General features: G+C 44.2%; 2 protein-coding genes across 2 annotated transcripts in view; both read right to left on the reverse strand.

Moving 5' to 3' along the window:
• Positions 1 to 876: 876 nt before the first annotated feature.
• On the reverse strand, positions 877 to 1,270 carry LOC306747843 (SPEG neighbor protein-like; the record flags this gene model as incomplete). The annotated part of the gene is made up of 2 exons (XM_079230943.1): positions 877 to 1,000; positions 1,161 to 1,270. The coding sequence occupies 2 exons, from the start codon at positions 1,268 to 1,270 to the stop codon at positions 877 to 879; spliced, it is 234 nt and encodes a 77-aa protein (XP_079087069.1).
• Positions 1,271 to 5,043: 3,773 nt separating this feature from the next.
• LOC306747975 (striated muscle preferentially expressed protein kinase-like) overlaps positions 5,044 to 16,899 on the reverse strand; it is a gene marked incomplete at both ends in the record, with an annotated part of 31,582 nt that continues 19,726 nt past the window's right edge. Inside the window, 22 exon segments of the mRNA XM_079231082.1 lie at positions 5,044 to 5,299; positions 5,431 to 5,580; positions 5,836 to 5,911; positions 6,653 to 6,876; positions 6,986 to 7,225; positions 7,798 to 8,503; position 8,670; positions 8,673 to 8,797; positions 9,376 to 9,540; positions 9,642 to 9,764; positions 9,963 to 10,130; positions 10,561 to 10,677; positions 11,543 to 11,692; positions 11,805 to 14,421; positions 14,538 to 14,606; positions 14,717 to 14,759; positions 15,392 to 15,544; positions 15,678 to 15,704; positions 15,783 to 15,955; positions 16,138 to 16,215; positions 16,342 to 16,399; positions 16,570 to 16,770. Of these exon segments, the coding sequence (XP_079087208.1) occupies positions 5,044 to 5,299; positions 5,431 to 5,580; positions 5,836 to 5,911; positions 6,653 to 6,876; positions 6,986 to 7,225; positions 7,798 to 8,503; position 8,670; positions 8,673 to 8,797; positions 9,376 to 9,540; positions 9,642 to 9,764; positions 9,963 to 10,130; positions 10,561 to 10,677; positions 11,543 to 11,692; positions 11,805 to 14,421; positions 14,538 to 14,606; positions 14,717 to 14,759; positions 15,392 to 15,544; positions 15,678 to 15,704; positions 15,783 to 15,955; positions 16,138 to 16,215; positions 16,342 to 16,399; positions 16,570 to 16,770 (5,920 nt within the window).

Raw genomic sequence — 16,899 nt, forward strand, 5'->3', positions numbered from 1 at the left:
TTTGCTGGCGTTAAAAGTGAAGACGTTTCTTGCGCGTGGTGTATTTTATATAAAGTTAGTTCAAGCACAGCGTTGGCGTTGGACGGGGCGCCTTGAAACCGACCGAGAGGAAGTTACGGACAGTCTTTAAAGTGCCCACACCTTGGATCAAAGTTACTCTCTCCTTTCGAAACAATTAATAAAACTACAGCAGCAAGACTCATCCCCCGTGTAAATAACGGAGAGTTTTTAAAGTTTTTTTTATGAATATATATATATATATATATTTATATGTATAGTATACTCTAAAATCAAGTAACAATTGCCACACACAGCTGAGAGGAAAAGCCAGTGTAGCTGCAATTCCTCTGATCACAGCTAGATGCTGCTGGCAGCATACACAAAATAATAATATCTGACTACACCGTTCAATTCCATTTATGTCCACACTGTCTGCCATAATCTAAATACTTGTTTTTATCCACAATAAGATGAGGTCTTATTATAATTATAATGAGTATCACATTTTGATTATTGTTCCATTAAGGACAATCCATATTGTCCATATTCTAACCTGTCTATCACATATACCATATATGTATGCAACCTTCTCATCTTAATGTAAAGATGGTTGATAGGTGTTGTGTTTATTATTATGGTAAAAGGTCTTTTCCACAATAAATCTTTACCCCCCTCCCCCATAAAAAACACTCAAAAGCTGTGAGCAAACGGATCTTTAATTTTTCCTCATGGGCATGAGCTTGGAACACAGCATTGATACAGTTTATTGTCCATTGGATTGCACTATGAGCGAACAGGAGCTCGTCACATCGGCATCAGTGTATAGCGGCAGAGGTCGCATCAGAGGTCGCGTCAGAGGACGCATCAGAGGTCGCGTCAGAGGACGTCGACCCGAGTGAAGGACTGGTCCGTGCCCAGGCTGTTCTCCACAAACACCTCATACCTGCCAGCGTCAGACAACTTTGCATTTTTGATGGTGTCTCTGGTGTCAAAGAACACCCTGAAAGACAATCGGAGTCCCTTTATTAGTCAAGTCATTTGCATACAGTTATTGGACAATGTTTGTCCACATGGAGATAGCTCACAAACAATGCCGTTTAAGCCCCGTAAACACGCAGACCGACATTAATCCCGTTTATTGAATCTCTAAGAGAGCTTACCTGTCATCTTCATCGATATCGTCTCCATCTTTGAGCCAGGCGACATCTGGAGGAGGCTCCCCGCGTATTTCAGCCTTGAGCACCACATTGGTTCCTTTATTGGCCTTCATGTCGTCGGGGTCATTTCTTTCCACAGTTACAGCTCTGACTTCAAAAGCTTTCACGCCATTGTACAGGACAATTAGGTGTTTAGAATGAGTAGATATGTTGGGAAATGATCGATACCAATCTCATATCGCTACCAGGCTTGTGCCCTCCTGGACCTGAGGATGGCTGAAGTTCAGAGTGCACCCAGGTGGAGGTGCGGCCTTCGCCTTGGACATCTGCAGCGATCCAAGCAGGTTAGCGCAAGAAGGGACGTGTGAGGTAATTGAAAAGGTATTCAATATCCAACTGGCCTTTTTCACAGCAGCCATTTTGACAGGCACAGGTGTTGCTAATACTATTGAGGCGGCTTCATGGTATTCATCCGTCATTAATTGTACTATTCACACCTGTACGACATGTTTAAAATGCTTCTGAGAAAAGGGCCTTCATACGCTGGAAAAGAGGAGCTCTCTACAAATTATATCATATGCATTACCGTACAAAGCATTTCGCACTTTTACGACCGTGTGTCAAGTTTCTTACCTCGGAGAACCTCTCGAAGCTGCACTCCACTTCAGATCCACACTCGAGTCAGCAAACCTGAAATCACTTCACGCTTTATATCGAGAGGTCCTCGAGGATCAAGGAGACTGACCCCGGACAAGTTCCTCATCCTTTTTTGGATATTTTGGAAATACTCGAGGTGGCCAATTGAGGATGCGCACCAAATGTCGCGCAGATACTTTGTCGTCCTTATAGAGCCTTCGCGTGGAACGCTCCTGAGAATTTGGAGCAGTTAATAGTTTTGTTTGTGGTTGAAATGTGAGTCGTCCCTGGTGAGACTGAACCGTTGGTCGCCGGGGTCATGTATTTCTTCGACAGCGTCATTAAATCGTGACCCAAGCGGTGATCTCTTAATAGAGCGGAAATCTCTTTTGTGTGAATCAGAGAGTCAAATTCATCGTTTCTAAAATTTTTGCTAATTCATCACTCTGCTGACACTTTCCTCACACCCAGATGTCATCCCCGCGGCACGGACATATTGCGACACTGTATCCACGCACATGTCACATTTCCATTTTTATTGTTCACAGCCTTAACAGTTGTCATGCCATTTTCCATGCCAGGTTCAGAAAGGTCACAAAAATAAAAAGCAGCAGCTTTGACGAACACAGTCACTCAATAAATAAACAAGGTGCGAAACACACACGAAAGCAGTCACATTCGTAGAATCAAAATATAGGAACTTGTCATTCATTGAACAAACTCTTGTTTTCTCTGTGGGTCTAATATCCATCACGAGGCACTGCAACACATTCCACAAAATACGGCATAGGATTTAAATACAAAACGTGGAGCGGTCAACATCCCCCCCCTCCAAATCCCTGTTGGCTGCTTACAAACAGTTGTAATTTCATTTTATATGATCAAAGAACATAATCTACTGCACAGACGGTTAGAGTTGAATGCCAAAATTGCATTCTCTCATGCTGATCTCGCATGTTTAAAACAACTCTCTCTGTAATGAACTTCCACTCTGCATAGGAAAAGGCCCGAGCCCCCCCAAAAATAGACAAAAGGGCAGTATTTATCTAGCAATAGCATCAGAATATATAGAACTAGTAAAATAATTTCATAGAACTACCAACACTCTCTCTCTCAGTTAATGCACAGATGAAAACAGTGTGTGACGCGGCTTGACGTGAGCTACCGTCACCAGACATAGAAGTCCTCGACGCTTCCTTTAATCCGGTCTGCCGCAGAAACGACACCTCGTGTGCGAAAGCTTGCACATCCGTTACCTGGTGTCGACACACGTGACGGAAGAAAGTCATCCAAAAAACTGTGCAAGTGTTTCACATGCTGGTCTGAAAACTGAATTTGCCCTGAAGCAGTATGAAAGGAACGACACAACTTTGAATTCATACCCCTCTCTCTCTCTCTCTCTCTCTCTTTCTCGCCCCATTTCCAGTCCGTGTTTCTAAAGCTGTCAAAGAAAGGCAAAAATGCCCCCGAAAAATATGTTTTAAAAAACAGTTACGATTGAAGCATTGTGTAAGGGTTTGCAAATCCACCAGGCATGTCTCGCCACGTTTACGATCTCTTGATGAAGAACCAAGACTTGTTTTTTTTTGTTAAGACATACCTCATTATATCTCATTTAAAGAGCATGGAATAAGAGGAAAGGTTGAAATATTTTGATTTGTAAAGCGCTCTATGGATTGTCTTTGATTTTTAACGTTTCTGATTTCATGTTTTGCACGCTCTGCAGGCACTACAATATTGCGTGAGTATTGAATTCATGTTTTGACCTGTGTGTTCTTGTCAGCTTGTATGGGCTAGGAACCAAAAAGGTGCACGATGCTTCATTAAGAGAATCAATTAATACAAATGTATTATTTAATTATAACTAATTCAAATCTTACAATCTTACTGGACATATAAAGCCTGTACTTTATAGATACAAAAACAATAAAAATAAATCAAACTCTCTTTTTTCAAAGCCATAACTGTCAACCGTTAAATATTACAGCTAAAATAAGACCAAATACACTCAACATTGTCTTTAATAAACGTCCATTCTCAAATAGTTGGAGAGGCTATTTAAATATTGTTTTAATGCCGACTAATGCTAAGAGGTTAAGGGCACATGGAGGCATCCCAGTATCACCAGTGGGTTTGTAACGTGAACCAGTTTACCACTGACCCCCTGAATAATCTTCTATTAAATAATGGATGTAGCTCGGGCAATGTGCTGTGTGCTGAACACACAGGCTCACTTGACTCGTCCGTTTAGTAAACTCTGAGATGAGAGTGAGTGGATCTTTTCCACTGGTCTGAGGGGAGGAGCCTAGCTGAACTGGGAGCCAATGGGCTGGCTCCCTCGTGGTGAAGGAACCAGTGCCTGCCGAGCACCAACACAGCGGCCGTCCTGCGTGGAGCCACTGAAATGATCATCTAATAACAAATTCCCAAACTAAATGGTGATTCTGAAAATGAGTCATTACTATATTAAGTAACATTTGGGGAGGAAATTTGTGCTGATTGTAAGAGTCCTTTTCTAATAGCCCTTGTGGAGAATCCTCCAATGTCTCCTCCGAACTCAATATTGAAAACTCCGAACAAAAGTGAACTGGAACTGCTACAGTCTTGACAATCATTGATAATGCTACAAAAACTCAGGTACTGTAGCATACATTGGATTAAGTGTACGGATCCTCGTAGAACGATCATCTGTCTGGTCAGGAAAACATGTGAATATGAAAACTACGGACGGATGAAGCGGAGGTGTTGCTGTGGAAAAGGCATCAATTGTTCTTTGCCCTCCTTGTTTGGAAATTGTGCAATATTCATTTTGTAATCTCGTCTATGTTTCTCACATCCAAACTCTATTACAGCAGGTTTAGGCCTTCCATGGTGGGTGACTACAGCGTATCAATAATGCATTCCCTCTAATCAGTGGAGAGTTGACGGTAAGAAAGGAAGTAGTTTATCCAAAATGTATGCAAAGTTACAAACCTTGAGGTACTAACTTGAAGACGACATCCTGCCTTGTAAGAACAAGGTCCACCGTATAAAAAAATGACCCATGCTCTTTGTAACTTGAGAGTTCCTTTAGTGTGAAATCGTTCTTTTAGATTCACTTTAAGAACCACAACAGAAAGCAGGCCACAACCACTGCTGGTTTCTTCGGTATTTTTTCACCTCACTCCCCAAAGTCTCTCTCCCTCTGAGGATGTTCCCCCTTCGCCGCCAAATCTGGACAACTGGTGTTTTGGAAGCCTGTTTTTTTTCCTCACTGGGTGACAGGTGTGGCGGGTGAAGCCGGCACATTTGGCGTGGCGGGGCTGGTGGGGGTTTGCGGCGAGCTCTGGTAGGACCGCAGGAGGACTTTGTGCTTGGTGGCCACCTCCTCTCGCCTGCGCTGCTGGTCGGCCAAGAATTCCTTGAGATGGGTCGTTGTAAAGGTGAGAGTCTGCCTGCGAAGGCGCATCAGGTAGGCGTCCTGGAGCCAGGAGTTATTGAAGCAGTCCTTAATGGAGGGGCGGGCCCTGTGGAAGACCAGGCAAAGGAGAGATTTAAAACAAATCTAATAAAATAGATTGCTTGAAATATTTTGTGGAAAAGGGGATGCCAGTTGAGTCAGCGATCGAACTCCACAAAGGACTCGTGCTCAGCTTACCACGGGTAGCTACAGAGGATCTTTTTAAGAAACAGAGAGGCACTTTGGGACACATTCTGGTAGAGCTTAGAGAGGTCAAACTTTGCCGCCTGGATCCTGGCCTCCGTCTCCTGAGGGTCATTTTCAATGAAAGGCGACTTGCCGCTCAACCTGCAAATCAGGGGTGGGGAGTTTTGACACTCAAAATGGATCCCGCAAAACACGTCACAATAAACACAATAGAATATGGGATTGTTCACTAGGTTAGTTGTGAATGAAATGAATATCACAAGAGGTAAACATTATAGTATATAGAAAAAAGATCTCTCAAATGCAAATGTTCAATCATAAGCCTCATTTCAAATTAAGAGCACTTTTTGTGTTTATAGAGGCTGGCTGGTTGGAAGCTGTGAAAGTGGGACTCACATGATGAAAGTCAGTACGCCCACGCTCCAGATGTCAGCCGGAGGACCCACAACGTCCCCTTTCAACATCTCTGGAGCTGCAAGAAGAAAGGGAGAAAGTGCAGCTCTCATTACATTACGCTCGACTTTAATTACATCTGCAATTAGTCTTTGTACCACGTATACTATATGTAAATAATACATGGTGCGTGTAGTCTTCTTAAATGTGTGAATGGATACTTTAAGCTTCGAATACTCCTGTGTTCACGCCTACTTACAAAACAGATACATAAACCGCACATGCCAATAGTAACTACAGAAGCTCTGTATCAATAACGAGGAAGAGGTTTCATTCTTACTCCTTTTGACTGTTTTGTGTCATTGAGTTTCTAATTTTCTTTTCAATTAATGATTACATAATGCACACTTGAAGGTCTCCCCATAACTTTAGTGCTTTATTTTTAAATCAATCTTATCTTAGCTTTTGGAGTGGGTTTCCTAGTTTTGTATGGAATAATGCGAGTATATTGGCTTGTCGTACTCAAAGGAGCAAAACATTAAATAAAACGGCGAGACGTCTTGGTCCAATACATGCGATCATATATTCTTGGCCACTTGAGGGCAGCGTAACAACCTGTGAACACACTGACAAATCACCTTATAAAAGGTTGCTATGGCCAACGTCTTTGCAAACAGTTGCATTTTTTGGCACATCCAGCAGACACAAAGTCCAATATTCCCTCTGCTTGAAGCTCTGTTTTGATCTTTACCAACTCCGAAAGCACGTATCTGCCGCTTTAGCTGCTAAATGCTTGCGTGTGTGTGAGATAGGCCCTTACACGTATACTCCAGTGTTCCGATAGGAGGGCTGAACTGCTTGAGGAAGAGGGGGTTGTAAGTCTGAGCGCTGCCGAAGTCGATGATCTTGATGACGTTCATGTAGGTGATGATGACGTTCTCTGGCTTGATGTCCAGGTGGAGGATGCGGCGGGTGTGGAGGTAGTCCAGACCTTGGAGGATCTGCACAATGTAGGTCACCACGTCATCCTCTGAGTAACGGAACCTAGATCACACAAGAAAACCGTTTGTTAAAGGGCTCTCCAGGGCAGATAATGGTACGCCAGGTATGAACAGGAAACCAGCATTTACCGAGCACGGCTGTTTGGCCTCACCTGTCTATGAGGCTGAAGAGAAGCTCCTTCCCGCTGCAGTACTCGGAGATGAGCACCAGGTAGCGCGGGGTGACGTAGGCTTCGTGCAGGGCCATGATCCTGTCGTGGTGGAGGGATTTGAGGATGTCGTATTCCTGCAGCACCGTCTGCTTGCTGTCCGCCTCGTACGGAACAATCTTAGCCATGAAGAGGTTGCCCGTGGCGTTTTCCCGGCACTCCCGGATCACACCGAACCGACCCCTGTGGGACAAAGAATAGGTCAATGGTTCCGCTTACGGATGCCATGTGTCCTACATTAAAAATAATTCAGCAAAACATTCTACTAAATAGTTCACTGCTCCAAAAGATTATACAATTTTTTTTAAATTGTTTTTATATTGCGAAAGATGTACTCAGATCCTCCACTTAAATTACTAATACTGTGAAAATACTCCACTCACAAGCTACAAGTCTTGCATTCCAAACTTGACTTAAGAGGTGCAGTGTGTAGGATTTGGCGGCATCTAGTGGTGCGATTTTAAAATTGCGACCGACTTAAACTACTCCCGCGTGCCAAGCACGCAGAAGAACTGTAGGGTGTTGGGTTTGTCCATTGTTTTGTCTGCTCTGGGCTACCGTAGGAACATGGTGGACTCCGTGAAGAGGACCCACTCCCTGTGCAGATATAAGCGGCTCATTCTAAGATTCTTATTTTCATTTGATGATACTTCCGCAGAAGTTTAAGCTTTAAGGTCTCTAGTAAGTCAACTTTTCATGAGCTTGTAAAATAGTTAATTTAGCTAAAAGAAGCGAGAATCTTTCTCTGCCGTTACCTTGCTTTCTCATCCATGAAGGTGTAAGGCTTCTGTGGAACTCCCTGGCGCAGAGATCCCTCTCCAGACCTTCCCAACGGCGTCCTGCGTCCCGAGGGTGTAGCCCGTCCCGACGGTGTGGCCCGTCCAGACGGGGTGACCCGTCCCGACGGGGTGCTCCGGCTGTCCCCTCCCTGCAGCAGTGGCGTCAAGCTCTGCACCACCACCACCACGGGCGGTAAGACAACCACGGGTACTGGGACCGTCACAGGGGTGACCGAAAGGGTGGTGGTCGTCAGGGTGGAAGTCGACTGAGAAGGTGGAGTAACCCGCGTGGTCGCAGCTGGCACATACATCGGAACAGATGAAATAGGCTTACCGATGACAGGTGCGGGTGTTGGAGCAGGAGATGGGGATTTGTTGTAGGTTATTTGAGGGATTGCATTTACAGGACTTTGAGGTTTGGGTGGGACGACAGGGGGAAGCGCCAATTTGGTTTGGGGTTTGCCAACGTTGATGCTCAGGGTGGTCTTGGCTTTAGCGGCCGGGGCTTGGACAGCTGCAGCGGTCTGAGCGGAAGATTTTACCGAGGGAGCCGTGCTTGCGGGCGGGGTAACAGCCGGACGGCTAGCATCCACCTGCACAGCGGGTTTGATGGTTACTGCGGGAGCAGGTTTAGCCGCGGATGGAGCGGGGGCCGCAGCAGGGGCCGGAGCTGGGGCCGGAGCTGGGGCCAGAGCAGGGGCCGGAGCTGGGGCCAGAGCAGGGGCTGGAGCGGGGGCCGGAGCGGGGGCCGGAGCGGGGGCCGGAGCGGGGGCCGGAGCCGGAGCAGGGGCCGGAGCGGGGGCCGGAGCGGGGGCCGGAGCGGGGGCCGGAGGCGGGGAATGTGTCACTGCGCTGGATTTGCTCGGAGCTGGTTTAATTGGAGGCACTTTCATGGACGACTTCATCACCACGGGGAGAGGAGGAGTGGTTGCAGGGACAGTCTTGACCACCACAGGAGCAGTGGATTTAGCTGGTTCTAAGGAAAGAAGAGGAGAGCGAGGACTCAAAGACTTGGTATATATAAATATATATGAAAAGGATAAAACATACGATCTTCTTACCGGTCACTCCCCTGCACACTTCATATTTAAACACTCGTGCCACTTACATACACTTTAACTTAAACACACGTCACTTAAACATCCACTTACTTTAACGTTATCTGTTTCTCTGAGTACTTTATCTTATACTTGATTTAATATCATTGCACTGTTGTTGTCGTTGATTGTTGATTGTTGTTTGTCTCGTCTATCGTCTCTAGTCTAATGTATGCACCTTCCGCCTAGAATTCCTCGTTTGTGTAAGCATTCCTGGCAAATAAACGGTTTCTGATATTCTGATTCTGATGTGAAGATCTGCAACAAAGACGTCACATCCTAAACTCTAATGAGTTTAGCAAAATTAAAACTACACTGAAACACAAACGTTTAACCCTTTCAGGATCTGTTCATTTATCATAATACAGACACATTGAAAGCAACTATTTGTATACTTGACAGCCTCGTCTAAAATAAAGTCACAAAGGTCTCAACGAGAGTCTTGTGCAATACATACCTGAAGCACTCAGGCTCACGACCTCCGACAGGTTGCTGTAGGGGCCCTGGCCAGCTTTGTTGACACATGCCACCCTGAACCTGAAGGAGCCGCCTGCCGGCAAGTCAACCACGTTGTAATAACAGTCTGCCACCCCCGTAGCCACGATCAGCCAGTTGGTCTCACCTGGGAGTAAAAATAATAAAAAAAAAAAATTTCCCCTATTATTATTTTGACAATAATAAAAAAGTGAATGTAACATTGAATCCTGGTCAGTAAACACTGACCCTCTGCTCTCCTCTCCAGAGAGTATGTGCAGGGGGCCATGGTGTCCGAGGGCCTCCACAGTACCAGGGCCGTGTTGTTGTACTTCTGAGGTATTTCAGGGGTCCCAGGACGATTAGGCAGACCTGTACAAACACATATATTGGTATTATACATACGTATCACGTATATACTTCTCCGTTGTCCATCCGGTAGACTAGCAGTACTCATTACGGTATCCGTTTACATACAGTACAATATACGGAAACTGTTTACAGGACGACGAACACCGTGTACTGCTCCTCACAGATAGACATGAAAGTGGAGTATGGCTCAGTTCTTACGGGCCAGAGATATCGTGCAAGAGCTGGACACCGTGGCCAGGGGGCTCGTAGCAACACATTCATAGACCCCTGCATCCTTCTTGGTGGTTTGCATGATCATCAGTAGCTGCCGGCCATCCGGGCAGGCGATCATGTTCATCCTGGCATCAATCTCCAGGGGCTTCTTATCTGAGGAAAACATGCATAAAATGGTCTTTTATTGTGAGCTATAACGGCACAGACGTAGGTTTATATTATCTATAAATTAGGTTTTATAAAACCCTGTCTCTTGGTTTTATTATCTATTTATTATTTATAAATTAAAATGATGAAGAGCGTTAACGTTAAGGTTGTTAAGGTACCTAGAGTATTAAAGAAAATCATTTGTGTATCTTATCTCCTGCACTACTTGTTTGCACTGTATGCAACAATGGTTCTCATGGTAACTTGTGTTAGCACGTAGCGAGATGCAACGGCAGCGATCATTACGCCTCGGTCACTCATGCAAATCGGAATAATTCTGTAAATGTTTGTAACTAGCAAGAGAAGTGAATTTGACCATCCATCCGTGAGACCATCGCCTAGGTAACGCTGCCATGTTTAAATTAGAGATGGCTACCTTTCATCCAGGTGATGTGTGGATGGGGGCTGCCTGCTGGCAGACAGCTGAGTGTGACTGGATCCCCCTCCAGCAGCACGTGATCTCTCAGCTTGATGTGGAATACTGGAGGGAAGTCTGGGAGAAAAGGACATTAGCTCACTTAAATCATATCCGTATTATATATTAATATTAAAGTTATGATTTTACTGTACAGAGTGATGGTTAAGAACACCATTTCTGGAACCACGCAACAATTCTGGCCCAGGATCAGCTAGGAAGCTGGTTGTTTTGTTTATTATCCCTCTTAATTGTTGTTGTTATCATGAAAAGGTATATTTAGTCAAACAAACAAAGTTGCAGTTTTACTTTTATGAACCAATCCAATGCTATGTGTTCACTGAAGTTGACCTACAATCTATGTATTATGGTTTGTTCGATCATGTGGTATGCAATATGTAAGACAGGTAGCTTAAAGCAACAGTTTGACATTTCAATAAAGCCTTTCATATCGATATGTAAAATATTAGGCTCCAGCTAGTGGAGGGACTGGATCAGAGATAACAGCTCGTCTGGCTCTGTTTTTAAGGGAACAACAAGATCCACCAAGGCTTTTGTCTGAGAGCTCAGAAAAATGTCACGAGTGGAAAAGTCGTATTGTGTGAACTCGGCATTAAGCTAACTGACAGGTGTCATCTTGTTTGATTGAACTGCAAAAAAATGAAGGAAAACAAGGGTTAAAAACTACACGTTGCAGTTTTTGGAGAAATCACTTCCTGAGGTATCCTCTGATTGCCTGGCACCCTCAGTGAAGACTTTCTGCTAAACTAAGCTAACTGGCTGTTGGTTCTCGCCTTGTATTTAACGACAAGAGTGGTCTTCTTATCTAACTCTCGGTAAAGTAAATCTCCCAAAGGGTCAAACTATTGCTTTTAGCTCTAACTACCTTACCCTTGACACAGTGCAATCACAATCTCTTTATGCGTCCTCTCATGTAACTTACCTGAAGCCAATCTGGAGTACTGGCGTGAACGTAGGGAACTATTTTCTCTGGAGATTGCTGTTGGTATGTCAGGCTGTGACACTGTCTTGTCTCGCCTCCCTCTGGTTAGGCCCCATCGATCCCAGCGGGATCTGCGCTCCCCCTCCGCAACTTTACAAGAATAAAACAATTGACTCATAGATAAACCATTGTGCATTTAGGAAAATGTAATTGATAACCATGACTTTATATATTATTAAATAAAGGTATATTCCATACATACCCTTTGATGTTTCTGACTTTAGGCTGGACATGGAGTCTAGAGACTCTGTCGAGGCACCATTACTGGCCTGAGATGCCAGCTGGTTCTGAGGAACACTTGCAACTTTCGTAGCACGGCTCTCGGACGTTGCACGACGAAGCATGGAAAGAATGGGCGTCCTTTTGGTTTCCTTATCCTCTGATGCTTTCCTTTCCTCCGAGTAGCTGCGAATACGTGTGGAGATCCCAGCCACTGTTGATTCGATCTTCCTGCGCATTGCTAAGACCGGTGATTCATTAGGTTTCTTAAGCTCCTTTTCATCTTGTTCCACCAATGTATTACTTCCTCCACCATCCACTTCCACTTCCTTCTTGTCCTGTGACCCTCTACGGCCAAGAGACCAAGAAGGTCTACGTCTCGAAGGAACGGTATCTTCTTCTTTGGTCGCGTCAACCTTGCGCTCGGTTGACGACGCTCTCTTCAGGCGCATTGAGAGCCTTCTCATAAAGCCTTGGTCCTTTTGAGCTTCACGTAGATCCTGGACCGACTTTGACTTCTCCTCGAGTCTTCTTGTTGCCAATTCCAAAGGTGCACCAATTGGCCCAGGTCTGTATATGTCTTCACCTAACTCTGTTGAGTCTGATGAAGCCGCTTGGGATTTCTCCTCGTTCTTTGACCGTGACAGAAATTTAAGACTTCTTGAGAGGGAAGACTCACGTTTTTTGAAGCGGGCCTCAAAGACCTCTTCAGAGGTAATGTCCTCAAAGTCAACTCCTGCTGAGAGCTCTTGTTGGGTTGAGGAATGTGGGGAACTCCTTGGTGGACTGGGTTCCTTTGTCATCATTTCTGGCGACGCTACCCTGGAGTACACAGCAGCGTGCTCATTGGTGGCTGGCTTTGGTGGACCGGGTAAACCATCGGGTCTAGAGGCGCCTAAAGGTTGGTCAGTAAGAGGCTGAACTGCAGGGACCATGATGGTCTGCATAATACTTGCATATGCTGAAGTCCTTCCATCTGGAAGAACCACCACAGCAGGAAGCGAGGGTGTCACATAAGTTGACACATTTGTTGATGGGTGGGAATATTCTTGTGTTGGTCTAACCATAACTGAGCTTGTGGTTATGGTCATATCGGAAGATTTAGCCGGCAGAGTTAATTCTTTTTCTGCACTTTTTTCAGAAACGTTGACATGTCCTTCAGTGTTTGATTCAGCATCACTGACAATCCTTTCCTCTTCTTCTTTCATAATCTGTTCTTTTTCTTCTTTCTCATTTTCTCCTTCGTCTTCCTCCATTTTCTCTTCTGGTTCAGAGCTTTGGACCGCAAGAGGAGGTGTAGTAATTCTCTGGCCCGTATCCTCTGATTCAATCATTGGTTCTTCTGATATGCTCATGTCCTTCTCTGAGAAACCACTAGTGCTCGATCTCTCATCAAAATTACTATCTGTCGTCAGCCCCTCCATCTTTTCGTTCATAGTCTCATCAGGCTTTATCTCTTTCTCCATTAATGATTCATCACTTTCTGCTTTGGTTGGACTTCCCTGCACAACAGACTCTGGTGTCGATGGTTTTGGCGAAGGGTCCCTGGGAGTCACTGGACGGGAGTCTAGCTTGATTTGCTCAGTAAGAGCTGACATAGATATGGCCTCCTTGAGCCTTCTCTCTTCTACCTGCGCCAAAGGAATCTCCAAGGGAGCTCCCGATCGGCGGTGTAAAGCTATAGGTTCTGAATCACCTTGACTGAAAGAGGCAGTTTTGCGCAACACTTTGGGTTTGGGATTTTCTTCCATTGCAGAATCGCTGGATGCAGCTCTAATTAGTGGGGGTGGGCCCAAACGAGCTGTACGAGAGTAGCGCTTTTCTTCTCCCACTCCTAATGTTTCCAGCAGAGGTCCCCTCAGTCCACTCATCTTTTTGTCCACAGAGCCACCACGAAGCAGTCGCTGTCGCATCAGCTCCAGCTTGAGAGCGTAGTCTTCTTGACTCATCTTGGCCGTTCCTGGGCTGGTGCTCCTTCTTGGTAGTTCCATAGAGACAGCTTTCTTGAGAACTCTCTTTCCATCCTCTTGATTTCCCTCTCCGGCTCCTTCCTCCGGTGTAATCCGGAGCAGCAATGCACTGTCGGCAGAGCCTCCGCGTCTTAGCTCTCCTCTCCGTCGTCCGCCCTCTGGTTTGTCTGACTCCACGCTTGAACCCCTTCGCAGGGGTTTTCTCGTCAGCTGTGACTTTTGCGGCAATTCAGCCGGCGATTCGTCATCTGAGGAACCCCTGTCATTGTCTTGTGACGACCTTTTCCGCAGGCGGCCTTTATCTGTTTCTTGAGAGTCACACTCCATCGCCTCCTGGGCTTGAACAGGAGACACAGTCCATTTAGTTGTTCCATCCTGCTTTCCTGTTTCCTGCTCATTTGTCTGGATGTCATTAAGTGAAATCCTTGATCCAGAAAATTCCATATTAAGCGGCATTGGAATGAATGGCAGTTCATCAATGTCTTCATCCGAATCTGAAGATGATGATGGCAAAGGTGAACCTTCTTTAAGGTGCCTGGGAACGGCAATGGAGATATGGCTGGAGGAATCGTTAAGCAACTCAGGTATGGACCTCATGACCATTTTCGATTTATAGCTGATTAGTGAGCGCTGTAAAAGTGGAAATAAGATTTAATTAAAACAATATTTATTTTAAATTGTGGCCATTTAATGAATTACGGCATTCTGGGTTTAATGCTAAATAGAACAGGAAAGAAAACCCTCACCTGCCATTTTCTGCGAGACACAAACTTCCTCAGGGACTCTGTGCTGATGGCCTTCCCCTTGCTAAGAGTCTGTACAGAGAATAGATGTTAAATGTAATGAAAGGAATGGGTAATGAGACCATGTTTAGTATCATCGTTGTGGATAATTAACACTGTAGTGTGAAGTACCACAGGCTTACCTTGAACCAGGGGTGACGGAGACATCCTTGAGTATCAGGTCTCCTAGAGAAAAGAATAGGACATATTTATGTTTACATTTGTTCCATTATCTATCTTAATAAACTGTGCTTACCAACCTTGAATGAGAAGCACCAGAGGAAGACCACATGAGTTACAGACAGCGTCAAGAGAATAACGGAATATCCAACCAAATGTTTGTCTGTTAAGTCTAAACTATTCTCATCATCATCATCATCATCATCTAATACTGAAACAAACATGAACAATTTTGTTTTTTATTTCCTTGATGTTGAACAATTTCTCTATGCCGTTACAAAAATGCCAGTGAGGAAAATGTTGTGATGAAAGCTGTGACATCTTTTAGCAGAAATTAAGTAATTATATTCAAACTTATATTCAAATATATATAAAAGGCTGCAAAGGGAATAACTGTTAAAGAAAATACTCAATCAAAAAACATGAAAATCAAGAAATATTGAATAAAACTCAAGAATATTGAATGTCTCATTGACATAAATTTGGACGTGAGGATTGACTGAAAATATGTCCTCATGTTTACTCGATATCATTTATTTCCTGAATGACTGGTTGCAACTATAAGTTAAACATGTAGATGTATTTCACACAATCATTTGACATGAACCTTGATGGAGAGATCCAGCAGTGTTACTCACAGCCTGTCTGCTACCAGAAGCTTTATGATGAACCCTTTAGCCTCTCGACAAAGGTCAGCGAACATGCTCTCCTCGAAGGCCACGTTGTAGTTCCTGATGTTCAGCACGGAGCTGCGGTCATTCTCTCCAGCAAATGGAGAAACTCCTGTCAGACTGATAGGAGACACAACCGTGCACATTTCAATGACAAGCCTATGAACCAGAAAACACATCAAAAACTGACACTGATATTCAGCACCCTGGAATACATTTAATAGGGAAAATAAATATGAGAAAATATACCCACCACAGATATGCAATGACTCCAATTGACCTAGGAGAATAAAGAAGAGAATTAGAAAAAGGTGTTGTATGAAGAGAAAAAAAACTGTAAATCCAAGAGATACTCTACCAGATGTCAGTTGCTTTTGAGACAGGGGTCTGACTGACAATTTCTGGTGCCACAAATTCTGGTGTGCCATATTTGCAGTATTGAGCCTCATCGGGCGTGATCTGCACGGCGTTGCCGAAGTCGCAGATTCGTATCTGATCACCGTGGGAGTCCGCCATGAGGATGTTATCAGGCTGAGAAAAATGTTTTAAAGTTTGATCATGTTCTGCCATCAGAATACTCAAATTAGTATGATCATTTGCTAAATTAAAAAACAAAAACTGTTCCAGTGCATTTTTGAAGAAAAATATTTCTAATATATATATTTGATATATCCAAAGAAAGAGTGGGAGGGTGAATATCCACGAATATCTACCTTAATGTCGAGGTGGATAATGTTTTGATGATGAAGGTAATCCACGCCTTCAAGCAGTTGTCTTATACATGAGCGTACCTGGTGGTTCCAAAACACAAACATACCAGTATTAAAGTGCATACTCATAATCATTACAGGGAAATGGATGTCAAAATGTGTGATTAGTGTTAGATTTGCTGTGCGGCCATCAAACACAGGACTTACATCAGACTCCATGACTGTCGACTTTTTTGTAAATCTGTCAAGCAGCTCCTCGTGGCATCTTGGAAGATGAGTTAAGGCTATTCTTTCTAGGACTTTAGATGCGTTATACAACTAGCGTTAGTTGTTTGTCATACTTGTGTGTGTGTGTGTGCATGTATACACGTTTACTTAACCTTTAACAAGGAAAACATTTTCATAAAAAGTTTTTTAACTGCCTCGTAAGGATACATTTCAGTGACGAGGACGACGGCATTCTTTTTCTCAAAGGCATCCTGAAAGAAAAGGATTCTCTCGTGGTCCAGCTTGGAGAGCAGGTTCATCTCTCTCCGGGCCAACACCTTCTTCTTCACCCGAGTGGAGATGAACTTTGCAGCATACTCCATTTTGCCAGCCTTCTGGGTCACGAGTTTCACATAGGAAAATGCACCTCTGGAGGAGAAAGATCAGGAAGAAAACTTAGTTCATCACTATTTAACTCTACTTAATGACATACAAACTGGTTCCCATGCAGACTACGGTTGTCTTGTATCATTATATTGCATCAAAGGTTTAAAAATG

The sequence above is a fragment of the Taurulus bubalis genome, assembly GCF_910589615.1.
Source record: "Taurulus bubalis genome assembly, chromosome: 15".
Classification (NCBI taxonomy): domain Eukaryota; kingdom Metazoa; phylum Chordata; class Actinopteri; order Perciformes; family Cottidae; genus Taurulus; species Taurulus bubalis.